Below are 21,188 nucleotides of genomic sequence, written 5' to 3' on the forward strand. Positions count from 1 at the left end.
GGCCAGCTGGGTCCACCACCCCGGCTGTGCTCCCCCCTCCCGGTGCAAGCATCACCCAGCAACAGCCAAAGCATCAATGGGCCATCAACGCTCCTTTCACACCGAACCCAAAACACAGCACACCCCCCAGCTACTGGGAAGAAAGTTAACCCTGTCCCAGCCAGAACCAGGACAAGTGTTTTAGTTCCTGACAAGAGCAAATCTTCCCAGGATCATTGGTACCTTTCAGGCACCATGCCACTGCTTGCTTCATCATGGCAAGAGACACGATCTATCTCCTGCCCTTTGCCTTTTCCAGAAATGGAGAGTTTTCCACAAAAACGTCTCCTCTGTCTGGCATGGGGCAATCCTCTATTCAAACCCCATGAACAGAAGCAACATTGTGGTTGCTTGGCTGGTTCTTCTGCATGGCATCTTTAGTTTTCTCCAGCCCAAAAGTGCCCAAAGTGCCTCACACCAATTTCTTCCACCTCAACCACAGATCACACACTTCTCAAATTACAGGGGCAGGCTCAGGAGGAGGAGAAAGTGGACTATATTCCTTAACACATGATTCCTCTTCCTTTAAAGTCAGTGTGAGTTTCAGTGGATACGGGACAAGATCCCAAACTGCTTCCACCAAGTAGACAGTACAAAGCACAGTAGATTTGGCTACTCGATGGATTGCTTCATTTAAATATAATTTGATTTCCATTTCAAACTTTCAAAATTAAACCAGTACATATCTTGCACTTCTTTCGTAGCCCCAACTTTTATTCTCTACGTTTTCCTCAGAAGACACTATTTTGCATCAATTCAGGGCTTCCAATACTGTCAAAAGGACTCCTATACTCCACGTTGCTGTTGGCTGCAGCACTTTAGAGCCCTATATACAATGAAATTCAGTCTTTACTCACATTTTGGGAGCAATACTGAAGAAGACAAGCTCCCTAGCTCCTTTCAACTACTACTTAAAAAAATCCAACCAAGAAGCCAATCCCAAACCAGAATATTTATATCTAAAATGCATGGAAAAAATAAGTTCAGAGTCCCATCTAGAGTATATACTCGGAGACCACATAGAAAAAGCCCTAAAATCAATGTTGAAGTAATTCAGACCGCCCCATGTAAGAAGGTTGTCTTACATGATGGTTCCAACAATGTTGCCTGGATTAGAAAGCTTATTCCGGTTGTTACTGCAAGCTTTGGAGTCTAAGGTTTTCTATGGTCAGAGACATTGTTCCCTTTTGATAAAGTATTGATAACATGTGTCCTCTTCTTCTCTTTTCCTAACACCATTTTGAAAAACGATTTTAGTTTTATTTACCCATTTTGCACCATTTCCTAAATCAGTCTGTAATTGACCACAAGCATTTCAAAAAAGGGGGCCAGGGGCTTTGGAATCTAAAAACACAAGGAATTACTTTAAAGCAATTTAGAAGATTGGATTTAAATCCACAAAATAAAACTCAACATCTTACACGCATTCAGCAAATCTTATCCAAAAGGCTTTGTGAGCTAGAAGATAAAGGCTCCAAAATGTATCATAAGCTCCAGCCAAATTCAAGCCACCTGCTCCATACAGCAACAGATATGGAAGGAGGACCCCAGGCAGGCTGCAGTTCTTGTTTCAAACTCTCAACTTTTCCAGAATCCACTGAATCTAAGCCCAGAATTGCTATATCCAGGAAAAGCAGACAGTGAGACAGAGGCATGGTCATGGTCAGGGTGTTGTCGCATAAATGCTCCAGGACCACGTCAGTGCCTTTTAGTCCCTAATAAGCCCATATGGGGCCAAGGCGAGACCACAATGTGAGCTCAAAAGAGCTAAAGACTTTAGCACTCAAACATCTGCCTTCTCACCATACTCCGATATGACAGAGGATACTGCCCTAACTACGCAGGAAGGTCTTGCAGCTATGGCACTGAAGATCTGGAGCTCAGCACCAGAAATAGCCTTTACCTCTCGGAGAAAGCCACCCATTGCTTCTTATATGGGTTTTCAGTGAAGCCTTTTTACTTAGGACTCATACGAGCCCATACCATGTTTTATGTGCCACAAGATGCACATTCATTAACCTGTCACTTCAGTATCGGTTTAGGCATTAGTGCTGCAAAGCACACAATGCTGCTATCATGTACAATGCTCTGTTTTCTCAAGCATTTCTGAAAGTAGTATTTCTGTTGGCAATTCTCACAAGTAAAAAGCTAAGTAAGACATGGTACAGATTTCACCTCACAGACTACGACACTTCAATTCAGATGTCAACAAGTAGCTGTCTATAAAGATCAGTGTCTTGAGTTTTCATAAATCAGTGGCGATCTAGAGCCCAAACAAGGTGTCTAGCTCCTTCTTGGACAGCTTAGTGCACCTAAGACATCTGCAGAGGACCATTGTTTGGTCAGCTGAATTGCTCTCTATCCTCTTTTGTTTGCACTGCCTGGAAGTGTGATTCAGCTGCCCACCCTGTGACACTTAGTGCCACCTGAAATGCCTGTGTGGTCTCCAGCTGCCCTTGGAGAAGGTGATGTTTCAGTGAGGAACAGCAGGTTTCCTGCTCTTCCTGGTCTTGTGCCCTGTCTCTCAGATCCCCTTCGCATCTCAGATGGTAACAGGCACCTACTTCAGGCAGCTGAATTGCTCCCATAAGGTAGGTATCCCAGTCTGACTGCTGATTCCCACCCAGGGGTGGAACTGCCAGTGACACCCAGCCAGCTTTATCTCTTAACTTTCTGGGCTTGAGGGTGGAAAAAAGAAAAAACTTAATTTTTTTTTCTTTTAGTGGTTTCCCTTATTAGAAAAAGGCATGTTACACTAACTGAAAGCACATTTCTAAGATGTTGAATAGGAGAATACCACATTTGAACATCTGCTTGGTGCCGGTGACCTCCTAGGGTAGACAGAGATGAACCTCTTGCTGAAAGCACAGGACAAGTCTGCAACAACCTCTATTCTGCTCTTGGAATCCCAAATTGCTCTGAATCCTCATTTAGCTAGATTGAGAACTTGCCTGCCCTCCCTCCGTCCATTGTCCGCCTGTACCACTGCCCACAAGGACTGTCTGCATCTTTCCAAAAAAAAGAGAAAAGAAAATTCCCTAGGATCTATAGAGGAAGGGACAAGATACTGCCCCTGATAAATACTGAGAGCAAACATTAACACTGCAATAGTCACGTTCCCAGCTTGGTAGCTGTGGGGTTGAGATCGACCCTGGACACTGTCAATGTGTATGTTAATGTTTAGATACATGTGGACTTAGGAGCAGGTTAGAGTACACAATCAGCCCTGGGCAAGCCTGAGATCTCTCCATTTCAAAACATAGGAAATGCTGTAAATACCATAGCAAATGCAATTACCAGAGCGTGATAAACACCGCTTCGTTAGCAGGAACCACGGGAGGCTTCTCCCGTTTCAGACATTTCTGACAATGAGGAGGAACGAGAGGTCGATCCTGAAGTCTAAAAACCAGAACAGGCAGGCAAGTACCTCAGGGATGCCTCCAGTCTGGGATTTTGTTTCTAGCCCTCCTCTGTCCTAACGCTGTGATGGAGGGAGCCTGCTCCTTCACATCCTCAACATCTGTAATGTGTTTCTGGAGCAACCACCGTCCGTAAGGAGCGGGATGCATTCCAGCGGCTCCAGAGTGCCACTGACTTGGAAGCGCCAGGACATTTCCCGTCAGTATTTCAGCTGCTTCTAGACATGGGTTAAATATAGGAGGGTTTTGTCACTGGATGTGGGTTTGAGCCATTTTTATTGCAGCAGGAAAGATTTGAGCATAAAATATTATTTCCAGGATACATTTAATCTACAGTTTCGCACCTTTGGGAAAAGAACCAAGAATCACATTTGTTCCCTTGCCCTTTGAAATTGAGACTTAAGAAAACACAGGCTTAATTAGGATTTCAAGGGACAGATCATGAAATGTTCACTGAACTCAGACAAAATGTGCCTGAGCCTAAACCATGTAAAAGGGCAGAAACACAATCACCAATGGTAGCAACAACCCATCCCTGGGGTCTTCTTAAAACTGTTCGTTTCCAATCCACGGGCTTTTCCCAACATCAGCATTCATGTCCAGCATGGCTGTAGCTGGCTGAAGATCCCAGGGAACTTGCAAGTCATTTTTAGAAAAATTCACCTCCAGGTTGTCTTTTCGAATCCAGCTGATGGAGGTGGGCTGTGGATGCCATCTGGTACCTCCTGGAGCTGCTCAGCCACAGCGTGGGGGATTAAACCCTCTCCAGAGGGAGCAAGTCACTGCTGTCACCACAGCCATCCAGTTTGAGGAATGAGAAGCGGACAGGGACAGAGTACTCTGAAAACCCTATATAGTCCCTCCCAGAGCCATGTCACGACCTGTGCGATGGATCTTCCTCCAGAGGCAGACAGCAAAAGGGGAGTGTCTTTTACTGACTAAGAGACCCACCTCAATCTCCCAGTTTGACCCAAGCCTTGTAAATGATGGAGATTTCACCACATCAGTTGGCTACATATTTTGGTGGATTATTTCCTCATTTCCTATTTCCATGTTATTTTAATTTTCTCTCATTTACGTCTGTTATTTTTTCTTTGTCTCTACTTACAGATACCTCCCCAACAGAGGTACTTACAGACCAAGAATAAGCTGCCTGTTTCCTTCCCACAGATAAGCCACGTACACAGAGATTCTCACTTTAAGGCATAGAATCATAGACCGTGAATAAACTCTCTCCCACCCATCTGAGACCTCAGAGTTCTTTTAAAGCACAGGCTGGCATCTGGCAGAGTTCCCCCATGGCCACTGTGGCTAAGCCCCTTCCTCATTATCCCTCCTTCCACACCCCAAGATGATACTTTTAAGGTGGAAAAGAGCTTTCTTGCTCTGCAATGAAATGGAAGATTTTGAGTGGACGTGGCTGCTATGTTCACGCTTCAAAGGCTCTGAAACAGGATTTCTTTACTCATGTAATGGAAATGGGGACTTACAGCATCTGAATTTCTATTCCTATCCTCAGCCAACGTCAGTACAAGTTTTTCCTCCATTTTGACTTTCCTTCTTTTCTCTCCCCGACTACCATCCAGTTATGCAACTAACTGAATTTTTTCTACAATAAAACATGTAATCAAAAACATCCAGAAGAACCTAATTGTGTTCAGACCCTGTCTAAAGGAAAGATAAAAAGCAAGCCAAACAAATGAACGTGCTCTAAAACGGGTTTACAGTGAAGACAAATGGAGGTGATAAACTCATTGAGTTTTGAGGCAATGAAGAGGACACACGTCACCGTCTACCTGAAGAAGGAAGCCAGGCTTCGTACCACCAACATGCTTTGGTTTGAACAAACAACCAAACCCCAGTTGCTCACGTGTCACTCACCTGAACATATCTCCTTACTCAAAGCACGGCACTGCCTGTGCAACCAGGCTGGAAGACGCAGAGGGGGAAGGGTACAGGATTTATACAAATAAGTTTACAGACAGAAAAAGTGTTCAGACAGTTGTTTCTAATCCATTGGGGATAAATCCTGGGTCAAAGACAATTGTCTCCACTAGATTAGGATACAGAGCCTAAATTGTCTGCCTCGCTTTTACCACCCACAGAAGGGGAATAGTTCTCCTGCTACCCCTGCATGGTGATAAAGATGAGTCAGTTTGAGGATGACAGTCCTAAGTACTAGCTTGCATTTTAGTCCCACATCTTGTCTCAATACAAAACACTGTATTGACATTCCCCTTTGCAGTAGCTAGTACTTCTGCTGGTTCCCCACTGACCTAGGAAATGCAAAAATACTGCAGAACAAGTCCAGTAAGTGCTTTCAGATCTCAGGAAATTTTTTTTTGCTTGCTTGCTCTTAATTTTTTTTGGGCAGAAATTCAGACCTGGCTTTCTAGCCGTATTATTTCCCCTTTGCATTATAACAGTGTCATGGAAACTTGCTTCTCCCTCAGTATGTTTTTCCCTACCGTCATTCACTTTACAGATAACTGGACTAACAGTTGTAGCAGCGTTCTTCCAAAAAAAAAAAAAACCCGCAAATTGGGGCAGCAAAAGGAGGTAGTCACTGCATCAGCTGCCAGAGACACCTGCAACGATTTGAGCAGCAACCAGCTGTAATCGGTCACACTGAAACTTCATACGCCCGGTCCCTCCAAACCGGCCGCTCTGGTTTGTCACTTTGCATTAGCTGCTGCAAGGGGCTGCGTGCTCCCAGGGCCGGCGGCGGAGCCAAGCCTGGCACCGCGTGGCCGCTCCTGGCCAAGCACAACGGGGCAAGGGCACTTCTCCGGGGGAATCTGGAAAGGCACTTGGCTGGCGAAGGCAGGACAGGCTTTAAAAGGCTCCGTCTGCAGCTTCCATTAGGGATTCGAACTACTGCTGCCTCGGAGCCAACTTGGCTTGCCGTTTGTGAAAATAAACATCAAAATGCATGGGCTGGGAGAAAATATGTCCCAAATTGAAAGATCTCATCTCCCTTCAAGCCGCAATGGCTGATTCGGTTACAGGCAGCATTACAGGTGTCCCGTCTGCCAGCTGCCAGCTGGATTTTGGTGGCTGTTGATTTTAATAAAAGTTTTGCTCCATCTTTTTCTGTATCTCTCTCACAGGTGGGTCAGGAGAGAGAGAGAAGTAGAAAGAAAACTTTTCCCTGGATTCAAGGTTGACTGAGGCCAGCAACTAAACCAAAGACCAGCTCTGCCCACAGTGTCTGTAGAAGCAGCGTGTGCATCAAGGACAGACCCTGGCCCAGGTCTCTTGGTCCACATGAATCACTCTTCCCGACTGCTGAACAACACGAAGCATGGATTTACACACAGCAAAACACCTAACACATCTACAGACTCGCAGATTGACAGAGGGGGCTGGATGGCTTCCATAATTGGGCTGAACAACACAGAATTTGGGGACCTCCCTCATTAATTTTGGCTGCTCTTGGCCCAGCAGACTTGCCTGAGACTCGCTCTGAATGTATTCCCCAAAATGGGCAGCCCAGAGCAAGGTCTAGGAGAATTCAAGCAGGTGAAGAGCTGGGTGCACCTAGCTCAGGTGTTTGCTTCTCCCTCCTGTTCCCAACCCAACCAAAAGCACTGAAATAGCCCCAGTGGGTTACTGTGAGCGGGCTGCCAGGAGACATATCTGAGCACCTTCCAGTAGCTCTCCGGCTAAGTGAGTACCTCCACTTTCTAAGTTTGAAAAATCATGGGACAAGTATGAATAATAAGCATGACTGGATCAAAAACCACCCGTGATCCGCTTCTTTGGACTGCATGTTTTGTTTTGCCTTGGGTTAGTAAGATAATATGTCCACCTGACAGGAAGACCAGCCTCAACCCTCCTCCTTGGAGGCCAGGTCCCAGATACCCGGGGGAGCACCTTGAGTACAGGAACCTGTGTCAAGGAAGGTGATTTGGCCGTGGACAGAAGCGCTTTCAAGCATGTGTTGCTCCGCACCACTTCAGTTCCCAGCTCCAGTAACCGTCCAGGTCCCCACCAGCTGCCTCCCTCGCTGACCAGTGCTTTCACCCTTCCCAGTCTACATGCGGTGGGACATCCTCCCTCACTTTCCCACGCTGGGAAGGCCATGAACAGGAGGGCAGGGCAGAAAAGCAGAGGAATCACTGAAACGCTCACACACAGGGAAGGAGACAAGGGACCAAAGTCTGCCTTGGCCTCCTCATGTCTTCTGATTGCTGCTTGTCCCATGACTGTGTCATCTCCAGAGGGTATGGACGAGACGTCTGCCTCTGGTTACTGCTGCAATTCCCAGCCCTCCTTCACATGCGGATGCTCATGGGGGTAACTTCAAACTTTCCATTGCCCCCCCCCAGAGGGAGGTATCTCCCACCTCGGCCACTTCTGTGCTAACACAGAGGGAATGTGACCAGCTCAGCGAAAGTCCCATCTCTCCTACCTACCCTGAGACAACAGCAGCAACATCCTACCTCTGCTGCACAACTGTGGAGTTAGCCCTGGCCAGGTAGCTGCATCTTCCTAACATGACTGGGAAACACATCGCTTCAGCCCTTGGCTACGAGTCAGCAGATGGGGGCTTGCAAAAAAATCTTTGTCCAGGTAAGCAAGCACTGCGGCAGGATCCGTGCTCAGCAGCACCACCGCAGGTCTTTCAACCACCTGTGGGCTGGGAACCCCAAGGGTACAGCACCCCTCCAGGCAGCCTTGGATCTGAAACGCAGGAGGGACAACAGGGTCCCTTCAGCCCCATCTTTGTGTCTCTCAATGTGCAGAGCTCAGCCCACATCCACCAACCACCTCTGTGGCCACCAGCAGTTTCCCACCCCTGTGGCGGTGGAAGAAGCCAGATGGAGAGCCAAAAAGGTGTCCTGAGGCTGGGGTCAGATGCCTGCTCACCACCAAGTTCATGTACAGCAGCAGATAGCCTCATGCCACGAAATCCGGAATGTTTTAGTGAATTTGGCAGAGCTTCTTTAAAGTGTGGCTCTGGATAATTAAAAGCAGCCTGGAGCCGTGTGGGTCTTCATTCATTGCCAATTCCTGGAAGGACTGCCGTTCGCCCTTCGGAGGAGGCAGCCATGTACATACACACACACACCCATGGCTGTCTAGGCATTTCCTTGCTCGGCAGGCTGGAAACCGGATATTTTTAAGGATATCATGTACTTGGATGTGCCTAAGATATAGTCAGAGAGCACTGTGCTCTGGAGTAATCTGCATCACTTGACGGGGAGCAAGTTGGTCCAGACTCATTCACCAGAAGCTGGGACACAAATCTGGGACTCGCTTCACTTCGCCCTGCACCCGCATTGGTACCAGGAGGGCACAAATCGGGGACCTCACCTTGGCAGCTCCCCACCGGTCATGGCTGCCAGTGGGGACAAGAGTTCAGGTGGGTGGGGAAAACCTCCTTATTCCACCTCAAATTCAGACTGTTCACGACTGACATCAAATTCAAGGCTCCCATGCTACTTCAGGTCAACCCTCCTGCATTGTACATGGCAGTCAGCCAACCTGCCTCCCGATACAGAAATAAGGTCCCTCTAAGAGACACCCTAAAAATAGAGAAATTTCCCTCCTGGGAAGTGCTCAGAACACCTTCTGGGTGCTATAAATATAAGAAAGACCATATGCAATGGAAACATCCCATGGATAAGACTATTTTGAACTCCTCCGTGATCTTTTATTCTGTATTTTAGCAGCCTGTGTGCATGTGGAAGACAGAAACTGATAGGGAGATGCCAATCAGACCTCTAAGAGTCCCCTAAGAGCCTGGGTGGGAAGATTTGGAAATGAGTCAATGCCATTTCTATGCCAAAAGACTCTCGGGGATGTTACCCAAACGTATCAACTGTCTCGTGGTCTCCCCTCATCCCAGACACTTGTCAGCAGTTCTCCATTTCATCTAATATTGCTTACATGTATTCAAATTAAACACAGATCGTAGGGAGGGGGTACGCTCTGGGTGGGTTTCTGGGAGAAAAACAAAAGCGCTGTAAATCACTATTAAAACAACCCAGAAGCAATATACACTTTCTATCATGCTATTAGGCTAATGGAGCAACAACTCTTCTAACAAATGGCAGGGCAAGAAACTGAATGTAAAACAAGATTTTCGAACCTCTAGATATTGGACCTTACTCTCATCTATTTCAAGGTCTTTTTGCCCTGCCCTTGCCACGTAGCAGTGTTTTGAACTGAGAATATTTTCTATTTCTCTAGTGCCTTAGGACCAGAGAAGGGAGGATCCTTTATGCGGCTCATGCCACAAGGAAACACAAAAGGCCAGTAGACAGGAATTAAAGAAAACTGTCTTAACCAAGCCAGGCTGCTGCCTGCTCTTTTCCAGACCAGTCCTTCCCCTAAAACTGCTGGCTCTGGACTCCACAACTGGTGTTTTCCAGTCCTGCGATTCCTCTCCCAGCACTCAGAGCAGAGAGGGAATTCCTCAAGAGAAGAAGGGCTTAACTTTTAAATGAGAAAAACCAAACTGCTTTTTCATTTTATCTCGGTGGATACCGTGGAAGAAATTTCAGCTAAAATCCATTACAGTTATCAGCTATGTTTTCTAGTGGCCAGGCTTTGCATGATTCATGTAGCGGAGTTCCTTCAGCATCACCGATGTCCATCTCAGCCACAGCAGGAGGAGCTCTGGCCCCTGCATCCAAGGCAGCTCAGGCTCTCTCCGGAGGTGCCACAGGCATCTCTCCAGCAGGTATCTAGCCATGATACTATTTAATCACTGTCCAGACTCAAAATCAGGGCGGTCAGAAAAATCATGGGGACTTCCGCAACTTTCCTTCTTTTCCCCTCTCCGGGGAGAGGAGATGGATCAAAAACAGGCGAGATGGATCAAAACAGGTCCCCATGGCAAATGTCACGTGAGCAAGCCCTTCTCTGGTAGCCCAAAGAGCTTTTGTGTAAGTGGTTATTTCTCCGTGATTTAAGACCTCGTGGTCCTGTGAAGCGTCGCTGAATGAAACCCGCTCCATCCGCCCAGTTAAAAGCATCAGGGAAGAGACAGGCTGGGGCCATTGCTGAGCAAATGTGCTGCTGCCCACAGATGGGTTCAGGGAATGATCCGACCCAGTGGCTCCCAGTTCATGCACACAACCGTTGCTAAAATACAAATAGCTCTGAAACTATTTCCTCTACTTCCGCAGAGAAAGAATGCCATTTAATTTAATTTTTGTTTTGCATAATAATGGCAAGGCCATTTATGCAATTACATTGCTTTTCTTATCCGGTTCCCTTTTCAGCTGCTCCAAAGCCTTGCAGGTGTCCTAATCAGGTTGTTACAGCAGCCAAAGTGCCACCGGAGAAGAGGACCCAGGCCCAAAGATGCTAAGCAGATATTTGTAGACTGCCCTGCTAACCCACTAATTACTTTCCTTTTTATTTGGGACACTGACTACTCTCATAAAAGCTTTATTATCACCCTTATAAACCTCTGGAGGTCTCTCGGAAGGCAAGTCAGTTCATCTAAATCAATTGAAGTAACAGCGTGGTTGTGGCTCTGATGCTTGAGAGGAGGAGAGGCAATGCAGGGAGAGAGGCTTAATAAAAGATATAATCTCCCCCTGCAACCTCGCCAAGCTTAACTGAAGTTATTGGACTCCTTAATTTCTGTGGGTTTTATCACAGTGCTAGTGCTCTCACAGTCGCTCAGGATCGGTTTGACATGCTGCTGTTAATTCCCTCGTTATGATGCACACGGGGTCATTTTGCAACTCTCCCGCATGAAAAAAAGGGGAGGAAGGTGCCCTGTAAAAGAAGCACCGCACGGCCCCAGGTCGTGAGCCCCTCCGCACCTCACAGCAAGCTGGAACGGAGGCCAAAAGACCACATTTCCTTATCAACCTGTTGACAAAACCAGGAGTTAAAACCCCTCTGAATAATAAATAACAACAAGCGCTGTTAGACACTTCTATAGACCTTATTATCACCAGACCTCGAGTCACTTCGGTGTAATCTCTCATGTGCAGACAAGGCAACGAGGTCTTATTTACGAGATCGCAGCACCCTGCAGAAGGATAAGTCAGGAGGAGAAATTACAGCCTCTAGATTTGCACTAAAATGGTAAAACTCGGCAGGGGAGCAAGATTTCAATCCCAACACACTGCATCACCCCCAGGCTTAGCAGCAGGCAGTGTGAGGAGGGGAAACCGCAGCGACGATTCCCACCTCCCAGCTTGAGCGAGCAGAAATCAACCCCCTGAGTGTAGAAAAGTGTCATTTAGCACTTAGCCATAAGAAAAATTTGTCGTGAGAAAGAGGCACTGGCACATACAGATGCTCTCCGGGCCTTTAGGATTTTCCCATTCCCCCTCTCCATCCCTGGAGGAGGATGCTGGCTGCACCGCCAAATGCTCATCCCCGTCTCCCAAAAAACAGTCTGACCCCTCAGATTCCTTTTGAGCAAGGAAAGGCTGCTCCCTAAAAGCATCAGTAATGCAACATCAGCTGCACTGGAGAATAACTGGGTGGCATGCAGGGGTTTGTGACCAATTTTAGGGGCACTGAGGGAAGCAGGGGGTAAAGGAAAAGAGGTGTCTGGGGTGGTTTCCCGAGTCGAGGTGACCCGGAGGCTGCACGCTGGCCGGCGCGGGACAGCCTGGTGTGCCCGTATAGGAGGCTGTCAGACCTTGCAAACTCTTTGATACGTCTACGGGTCTTCCCTCAAGGGGTCAACATGAGACTTGGGTAAAAACATGGAGCTTTTAAGAATTTTAATTAGTTTTTTATTGCTTCTTAATTGTTCCTTTCTTTAATAAAAGCACCTTATTAAAAGAAACTGCTGTGACTGCAAGATTCCTTGGATAGGCGAATACTGCAATTCTCCCAGGGGCAGAGGGTGGGAAGAATCGACTAAAACTGTAACTCCGAAGCGGAAAAAGGAGTGTTCCTGTGTTATTATCTTCACCAACATCAGCTCTGGGGCTGAGCCAAGCCTGGGACCCAGGTACCTGCAACGTGCTGCAAGAAGGGGCCTCTCACTCTGCGAGAAGTTGCAGCCACTCGTTACAAACCCAGCTCCAACCCCAAGCCTGGTGGGAACTCGGGGTTTCAGCAACAACCGTGTGGAAACCGCTGCGACAGCGAGCTGGAGTAAAGCAGGAGGTCTGCAAACATCAGTGAGGGGCTGTGAGAAAAGTCAGGATGGAACCCGATTAATTACTGCCTCTGCAAACCTGGAAGCCAAAATGCAAGTGCCTAAAGAAACGACAGCTGGAGCTACCGTTGCTCTCCAGAGTGGCCAGAACAAGCACCTGAGTGAATTTATGAGACTGTGGGGTTATTGGAAAACTATGGAAAGCAGCGCCTGGCCCTCAGCCCAGACAGCAAGGGACTTAAAAATGCAGCTGGAATTAGCTTCCAGCGACAGCAGCAGGCCCAGGATGAGGAATGTGTTATCCTCAACGAGATGTGCCTTGGGTCTGGCCTCCTTTCACCACGCGCCATGGGGCTTTCCGAAAATTAAAAGGGTTTTCCTGCGATGGAAAAGGCAGGTTGTGCATCCCAGCGGATCGAGAAGTTCCTGCACATCTCTTTGCTCTCTTTTGCATCATCAGACACATTTGCTGGGAGGAGGAGAAGGAGCTGTCACCCATTGGGACAGCCCAGACAAGGCTGCCTGCATGCAAGGAGCGCTGCAGAGAGCAGAGGGTGAGCAGGAGGACAGCATGTCAGCGGTCACCTTTGGGTCCCCTGCTCCGCGTCCGGCTCAGGCACACCCCACAGAAGGGACCTCTCGCTGGGAGCAGCGTTACGTGAGGCAAAAGACTTTCACCCATCACGGGGCTCTCTCACCTTCTGGCTGAGCACCCCTGAGCTACAAACGCTAATTATTCATTGCAACTGCACATGCTTCCAGCACCGAATTCTCCCTTAAAATGTCCACCCCAGAAATATATCAAGAGTAGGGCACAGGGCCATAAGCAAAAACAGGGATTCAAAAAGTCTTTTGGAGTACAGGATCCAGCTGTAAACAGGAGATTTCATCGCTCCTTTATTCCAAACCCACTTGGGCACACTGCGTTTTGACAGAGCCGCTTTTTAAGGTGTCCCTGCACACAGCTGTCCCAAGACCGGAGGCAGAGCCTTAGCTACTAACTCCTAGCACCAGACCTTCGCCCCAGCTGCCTCCTGCTCTGAGCATCTCAGCGTCTCCATCTCTTCCCTCTGACTGCACAAAACACCCATGATGGATTTTAACTAGCAATTTCTGACAGTACGCAGCAGCTAGTGAGACCCCTGACTCCTCACTGCAGCGTGAGCCTCATCAGAAGACGCTTTTCTCTCTGTCCGGGTTCTTTACAGCTTGACACTGTTGCGGATGTCCCCAGGCTCCCTAAGAGCCTCTTTTCCAAAAAACTTCAAGAATAATGCTCTGAGTAATGCTCACTTTCTGTGCCACAAAGCCAGCACACGCTGCAGTTTCGTCTCAGGAGCCAGCATGGGACGGTTCAACCAAGTGCATTCGGAAATGAAAATTGTTCGCACCGTGGCGGGATGTGAGCAGACACAGTTGCAATTGGGAAAGTCACCATCGGATGTGACAAGGCAAAGAGAGGAGCAAAACACTAAAGAAAGCTGCACCCTGGACGTGGGCACCTGCATTGGGAAAAGCTAGGGAACAAATTCCTAATACCATGGCAGCCAGAAACGCCATCCCCTTCCCAGGCTGGGGCACGCAGGCGCCGGGAGCCGGCGCTCGGCTGGGCAAACACAGATGCAGGAGCTGAATGGGAGCACAGTCAGCCCGAACTATTTTTAACTGGTGCAGAGGAAGCTTTTACTTTTCATTACGAAGGGGAAACAAAGTGCCCGTCAGTTGCGCTGAATTTATTCACTCGACGGGTGGGTGTTGAAGTATGTAAAGCCCCCAGCCCCGCTCTGTGCGACCAGCAGCTCTAATCCCCCCCTAATCTGCTCACAGCTGCGTGGGGTCAAAGAGCACAACAGCTGAAATGCACTTTTGGTACATATGCTTTCGGTTGCCCCAACATACCCGAGGGGTTTCTGCCTTGTGATTCCCATTAAAGCTAACCGGTGAGATTCACTGCTGGCATAAACGAGCACCAACCCATCAAGATCCCCCACGTTTAGCCCAGCACAGCTAAATAAACAGTGCAGAGGCATCACAAGCAGACACTGGGAGTTGGATCTGGTGGTCCCCCAACGCCACTTTGCTCCCCCGGAGCAAAATCTGTGGATTTGGCTGCGGCAGTGCCTTTACTTGCCAAATACGTTGCTTGGGGCACTGGGGAGCCTGCGGGCTGGCAGGGAGGAGGCAGGGCTGGGACTGGGGCTCTATGCCTCCCCTGTCTTGCCCAGCCAGCGTTACAGCTCTGGGATCTAACTGTAAGATAATTAATTTTCTCTTAAATATCAATTCCTGCTGCTATCCCCAAATATATATTTAAATGTCACCGTTCCCTACTCCCTCCCCAAAATATCAGTGGGAAAACGCTCGCTCACGGGACATCCCAAGGAACGGGGTTGTGTCACTGGCCAGACGGCCACGCAGCAGCTCGAAGTTTGTATGCTGGCAGTCGGCCAGCTGGTGAAGGGAAAGGGCTCAGCCAGCTACTGAGCTCCCTCCATCCATCTCCCAAACAAGCCACTAGTGCATCTGCTGCCGTAGGCAAATATTGTGCCTTGGATGAATCCACAGACAACGCAAGCAATAACGCATGCCCTGTCCATCCTGATCTAAAGAGACGCTTAAAATGTTCTCGGCTACCAATGGAAACCACTAGCCTCATAAAACAGCTCTCCAAGTTCCACTTTTGCAAACGTATATGCACATCCAGAACATGCACATGCGTAACTGCAAGTTGCTTCCTGCCAAGGAAGTATTTATCAAAATCCTGCATTTATTACACACACTACAGCCCCATACAGGGGCTCAGAAGCCACTAACAATGGGCATCGTTGGACCTTCCATACTAAAAACGTACTTTCTTAAGGGAGGATTGCCTAGAAGGTGAACTACTTGCTGTGGCCTCCCTTGAGAGGAGAAAGAGGCATTTCATTCAGCTTGTTCAGAAGTAGGTGCCAGCGATGCTCAGATGAACCATGCCCTCATCGCTCAGACGAATCGTGCCCTCAAGAGTCTATTTTTCCCCAGCTGCTACAAAGGCAGCTTAGGGCGATTAGTTCAGAAGTAGATGTTTGTGCTGTTGTGTGGAGTTAGGCAAGAATAATCCCTTACAGTCTGTCATGGTCCAGGCACTGCTCTCGCTACATGAGATGAACACAGAAGTAAAAAAGCAAAGCTCTGCTCCGGAACATTTCAGCTGAAGTTAAAGTATAGGGTCTAGAGATAGCAAACCCAGGAACGGCCTGGGTGGAGTAGGACAGGATCGCAAGCAATACTGGTTTCCAACCTATTGCTCATGAACAGGTTCATACCAAGCTTTGCTCAGGTCCATGGGAAGCTAAAGAGCTAACACAGAGGTCAGCTTTGAAAACAGAGTTTAACATCTCCCCACCAGTGTGTTACTCTCCAGTGATACCACCAAAGGACCAGGAAAGTCAGGGACCTGCTGCTCTGCATTCAAATATATATATGTTTGCAAATGATACAGGAATGCCTATGCCCACTTAGAAAACAAGCACTGGAGAGCAAATAAATCCCTTACCCTGTTGTCCTCTTGAATCTCCCAGTCACTGGAGAAGCTCAACACATGCTGCGCCTGAGAGCAGTTAGAAAACTGGAAAAGGCTGGCAAACATCCTCCTGTTCTCCTGGGTATCCGGGAAAATTGCCTCCTGGAAGTTGACTCCGTGGGGCAGGAGGATGTAGTTCTCATCCATTCTGAAACACAAATTGCACGGGCAGCCCGCTGTGAGGCTGAACGGCTTTCTTTCCCGCAGAAGTCACCCATTGTACTTCAGCCTGGCTCAACAAGTGCCACCAAAGTCACACAGACAGACTTTTAGCCAGCACATGGCTCTCAGCTCTCCTGGCACTTAGTTGCCAAGACGGCAATTTCCGCCACAGAGGACTGGACCAGGCAGCAGCAGTAAGGACCTAACAGGCTCCTACCACCCTGTAGACATCAATGAACCCCCATGAATGAAGCAAATCTGTATTTTGGCCCATGATTCCTTCTGAATTTGCAACGCTTTGCCCTTTATCCCGGAGTTTAAGTACTCCTTCAAACAGCCAATAAATAACTTGTGTAAAACGTGTTTAAAGATATTGCTACAGACTAAGCACTAGACAGCATCAAACTGTGTTTCGTTACGCACCCACTGCAGGAATATACCAAGTATTTCAAAACAAGCCACTGAGTAGTATTTCGCAAACGCTCTTGGATTGAAAGGTCACGGTGATGGCTCTGTTCCCACATTGTGGTTTATTTTCTTATTCTTTCAATGAGGCCAAAGTCAGGAATTGGCTGGTACTCGGGAGAGCCGAGAGAAAGCCATCGGGTGAGTATTTGGCACTCCCGTGCCAAACTTCGTCGAACAGGCGCTGGCCCCTCTCCAGCGCCGTGACCGTCCCGCCGTAAAAACAAAAGCAGCAGCACCCAGGAGCTACTCAACAGCCGCTCCCCGTTACATCTGCTGCCCGGAAAAGCTGGAATATTATGGGTTCGGGGTTTGTTTTTTTTTTTCGCGATGAAACTGCGGGTGGACGCGCAAAGGAGAAGGCGCTGCGAGGAGAGCGGCAGCCGGAGGGAGCGAACCCTCCCGGGCAGGAGCGGGCGCGCATCCCCTCGGCCGCGGAGATGCCAGGGAGCCGGGATGCTGAGCCCCCCCTCCCCAGACCCCCCTATCCCGGGACTCACCGGAGGAAGAAGAAGTAAGCGTAGCCCTGCATGACGGTGTGCGAGTGGCAGGAGAAGTAGCCGAGGCCGGTGAGGTTGAGGCGGGAGCCGGCGGGCACCTCCAGCATGCTGCCCCACGCCTGGTCGCACAGCAGCTCGATCTCGGCCGAATAAAAGAGCCCCCCCGCTCCCTGCTGGGGGCCGGCGGGGGGACCCCTCTGCCAGGGCAGGTAGTTGTAGGCGCCGTAGGGGTCGGGGTGCAGCGCCAGCACCCGCGCGTAGACGATGATCGCCGCCAGCTCGGCTCGGCAGCCCTCGCTGAGCGGTCGCCACTCGGCCGGCAGCTGGCAGCCCCCCCCGGCGCCCGCCCGCCCCCCCAGCCCCAGCCCCAGCCCCAGCACCAGCAGCGGCAGCAGCCGCGACGGAGGCGGCATCGCGGGCGGCTCCGCGGCCGGGCCGGGGGCGGGCAGGCAGGGCAGGGGGGTCAGGGGGGGTTGGAGGCAGTGGGAGGGGGGGCGGGACGGCCCGGAGCCGCTGCGGGCTGCCCCGGAGGCTGCGGGGGCCGGGGGGGCTGGGTAGAGGTGCAAAAGGGCCGGGGTGGGGAAGGCAGGGAGGCAGCGAGGAGGAGATGCGAAGGGGCAGGGAAGAGAAAGGGCGGGGGTGCAAAGGGGCGGGGGGGGGGGGAAGTGGAGGGTGCCAGGAGGCAGATACCCAAAAGGCTGAGATCCAAGCAGGCAGGGGTGCAAAGGGGCAAAGATGCAAAAGGTCGAGGGGCAGAGGGGCAGGGGGTGCGCAGGGGCAGAGATGCGAGGAGCAGAGATGCAAAGGGGAGGGATGGGAAAAGGCAGAGATGCGAAGGGGGCAGAGAGGCGAAGGGGAGGGATGTAAATGAGAGAGGTGCAAAGGGGGAGGTGAAAAGGGAGGGATACAAAGGGGAGGGATGCAAAGGCAGAGTTGCAAAAAGGAGGAATGCAAAGGGAAGAGGGGGACAGGACAGACGCTGCGAAGAGGCAAGATGTAACAGAGCAGAGATGCGAAGGGCAAGAACACCCCGGGGTGGGGGGCAGCTGCTGCCAGGCATCCCCTGGCCCCGGGGTGGGCACTGGTGGCACCCAGGGCTTTGGGAGGTGAAGGGGTGGCTCGCAGGGCGCTGGAAGTGCGAGGGTCCCAGTGAAGCAGCGGGCTGTGCACAGCTCCTGCTGGGAAAGCCTGGGAAACTGAAGATGTGTGGGGCGGGAAAGCTTGTAGCCCTGGTCACCCACTTGTCCCACTTCAGATGAAGATGGAGAAAAACTTGCAAGTGGAGGAGAGCAGCTCTTCCTAGCAGCCTGCAACCATTTTTCAAAATGCATCTGGTGAGCAAGGTAAAAATAAAAGCCAGCTCTCGATATATTTTCGCTTCCCACCGTTTCCTCCTAGAACTGGTTGAGGCAGCTTTGGGCTTCTCCAGCTTTTTGGCAGATGGCTCAGGGACTGACCGTCTCCCCGCACACGAACTGCTGTGGAGCTTCTCCCGAGGATCCCCGGGGGCCCCGCACCACTTGCAGCCCAAAATAGCCTCTTTCTATTTCAGTATTCTCCTTTTCCCACATCTGATCTCACTGGGGATAATAGAGTCAGGAATGGGCATGGGATGCTTAAAAACTTTTGTTAGAATATGAATATCATGGAGACATGGTCCCAGTTAAATGTCTCCCTAGCTGTGATGGTTACTGAAAGTTTTGACAGCATGTCCTGGCTGGTTCCTTTAATCTCATCCTCTGTCTGTCTGTCTGTCTCCATCTGCCTCTCCAGTCCTCTACAAGGACTAGGAGCTCTTGGGAGCAGAGGGTGCCTTTTTGTTCCATGTTCGTGCTGTGCCCAGTAAAGGGGGGTCCTCGTGCATGACTGGTGTTCAAAATAATGTGCAAAATAATGAATCATCAGTTAAATAATGCTGAGCCAAGTTCATGACAGTGAGACAAGACTTCTTCTGTGACAAGTGTCTCCCTCTGGAATAGTTTCATCAGACTCAGCTGTGTGCAGAAAATGCACTGAAGACTTTAACAAAGGTAATATTCATATTTCATGATGGCATGGTCCCACAATATATTTCAGCATAGCTTTACGCAAGAACAGCAAAGTTGGTTCTTGCTAAAACAGAAACAGGCTTTGATTTTTTTTCCTAACAAAAACTCCAGAATGACAGATAGAGCTTTTCTAACTTTTTTTAATTATCTATTTCTTGAAGATCAACAAATTACTTCACAATTTTCAGGGAAAAAAGCTTAAAGGACAATCCTGAAAAGAATTTTTTGAAGAAAATATCCTCAGGAAATTAGGAAATCCCAACAGACCAACAAGCTCAATATTTTTTCAGTGTTAACTGTCAGGAAAAACTGCTTTTGCTTTGGAAAGTAAAGGGAATAAACTGCAGTATAGAAGATTTCAGAGCCTCATTCAGTAGTTTTTAGATAGATAAATAAGAACTAAGGAGGAAAACAAAGAATTGAGGCTGTTGTTGACTTCAGACAAGGTTGGGGCAGTCCTGGAGGCATTTTGTGCAATCCAGTGTACATGGAGGCCTTGATATGAACCTCATAGATAGGTTTCTGTTGAGAAACAGTACTTCAAGACATAGGTGAAGACATGGGAGTCATGTGAAGAAAGAGAGAAGTGCTGCAAGTGACGGGAGACATGTTCAGCCCTTCCAAGGTGGTCTCTCCATGTCTCTCCATGGTATCTCCATGGTCTCTAGCAACAGAGCCTGGTGGTTTCAGCAACATGAATCTCATGTTGGGTGTGGGCAGCAACATACAGGTCTGTTATTACTCCAGCACTGCTGCTGAGGAGGTAGAGCCCCAAGAAGCTGATGAGACGTTTGTAACCATAGGTTGGTTGGTTTTGTCCTGGGAACCAAATTCTTAGCTTGTGTGAAAAGCAACTGCTATTTCTTCTGTGTATACATATGAGATTGATATCTTCTGGGTAGAAGAGCCTCATATTTAAGCTTCATCTCTGTTTACTGTGTGTTGCAAGTGAGTCATGGTCAACTGTCCTCAAACCACTTTGGAAATATCTAATCTAAGCTGTGATCTGTTCTGCTATTCCTCACATTTCAGTTAGCCACCACGTAGCAGCTGGGAAGGAGGACAGGGTCAGAAAGGGAGGAACATGGACAGCTCAGACCCAAAATATGGATGTGTCTTTCCTTAATGCTACTGTTAATAGTCTAAACTAAACTGCTTATATTTGGCCAGAGTGTTTGAATCAGTGAGCCATCTCAGAAAACACAACAGCATTTGCTGGCGTATGCTGGCTCTGGCTGATGCTCTCCAACTCTCTTTTTGGTGGTGATTACCAGAGTGTGGAAGCAAGTAATTAATGTTCTTTGGAATTTCTCTATCATCCTGCAGAGTGGTTGTGTTGGTGTTTTGAGGATACTGCGGGAGTCCATGGAGCTGTCTTCAGAGCTGAATGAGCTGAAAGGAGGTCTTGGCCATAACTCTGGAGCAGACGCAGTAGGTATCCAAGTCTGCACATAAAAATAAAAATACCTCTCACTTGAAAGTGCCCGATTTCCTTGTTCTCTTCCATTTATGTTTGCTGGTGCTGTGCCTGGTGTCATTGTAGGGGCTCGGGGTGGCTCATCTTCTCCTGCGCCCTCTGTGAGACGTCCCCAGCTGAGAGCTCTCCCTGTTAGGAGGGTCTCCAGAGATTCATCAGTGCGTAACCTTTCCTTCCCATCTCGACAAGCTGGTCCCTTGGGCTATTTGCTGTTTGAGTTCATTAACAACTTTCAGATCAGTATTTTAGTAAAGAATTAGAACAGTCTCTAACCATGAATAACGCGATTTTGCTCTTAAATTTCTCTCCACAGAAGCACCGTCAATTTTCTTCTCTCTTCCTTCATTTCCAAGGTAGTGAAAAGTAGCATCTGAATCCATTCCAGGAGTCCTTTCTCTTCCAGCTCTGGATAACAAGGAATTAGTGAC

The 21,188-nt window shown here is 48.9% G+C and overlaps 1 protein-coding gene across 1 annotated transcript in view; it reads right to left on the reverse strand.

Moving 5' to 3' along the window:
- The window catches only part of CCDC3 (coiled-coil domain containing 3), a 44,206-nt gene extending 26,558 nt beyond the window's left edge, over positions 1–17,648 (reverse strand). The window contains exons 1-2 of the mRNA XM_075143683.1: positions 17,236–17,648; positions 16,082–16,256 (exon numbers count right to left, since the gene is read on the reverse strand). Coding sequence (XP_074999784.1) covers positions 16,082–16,256; positions 17,236–17,648 — 588 coding nt within the window. The remainder of the gene's footprint in view (positions 1–16,081; positions 16,257–17,235) is intronic.
- Between the last annotated feature and the right edge of the window lie 3,540 nt (positions 17,649–21,188).

Source organism: Calonectris borealis, chromosome 1 (genome assembly GCF_964195595.1).
Source record: "Calonectris borealis chromosome 1, bCalBor7.hap1.2, whole genome shotgun sequence".
NCBI classification, from domain to species: domain Eukaryota; kingdom Metazoa; phylum Chordata; class Aves; order Procellariiformes; family Procellariidae; genus Calonectris; species Calonectris borealis.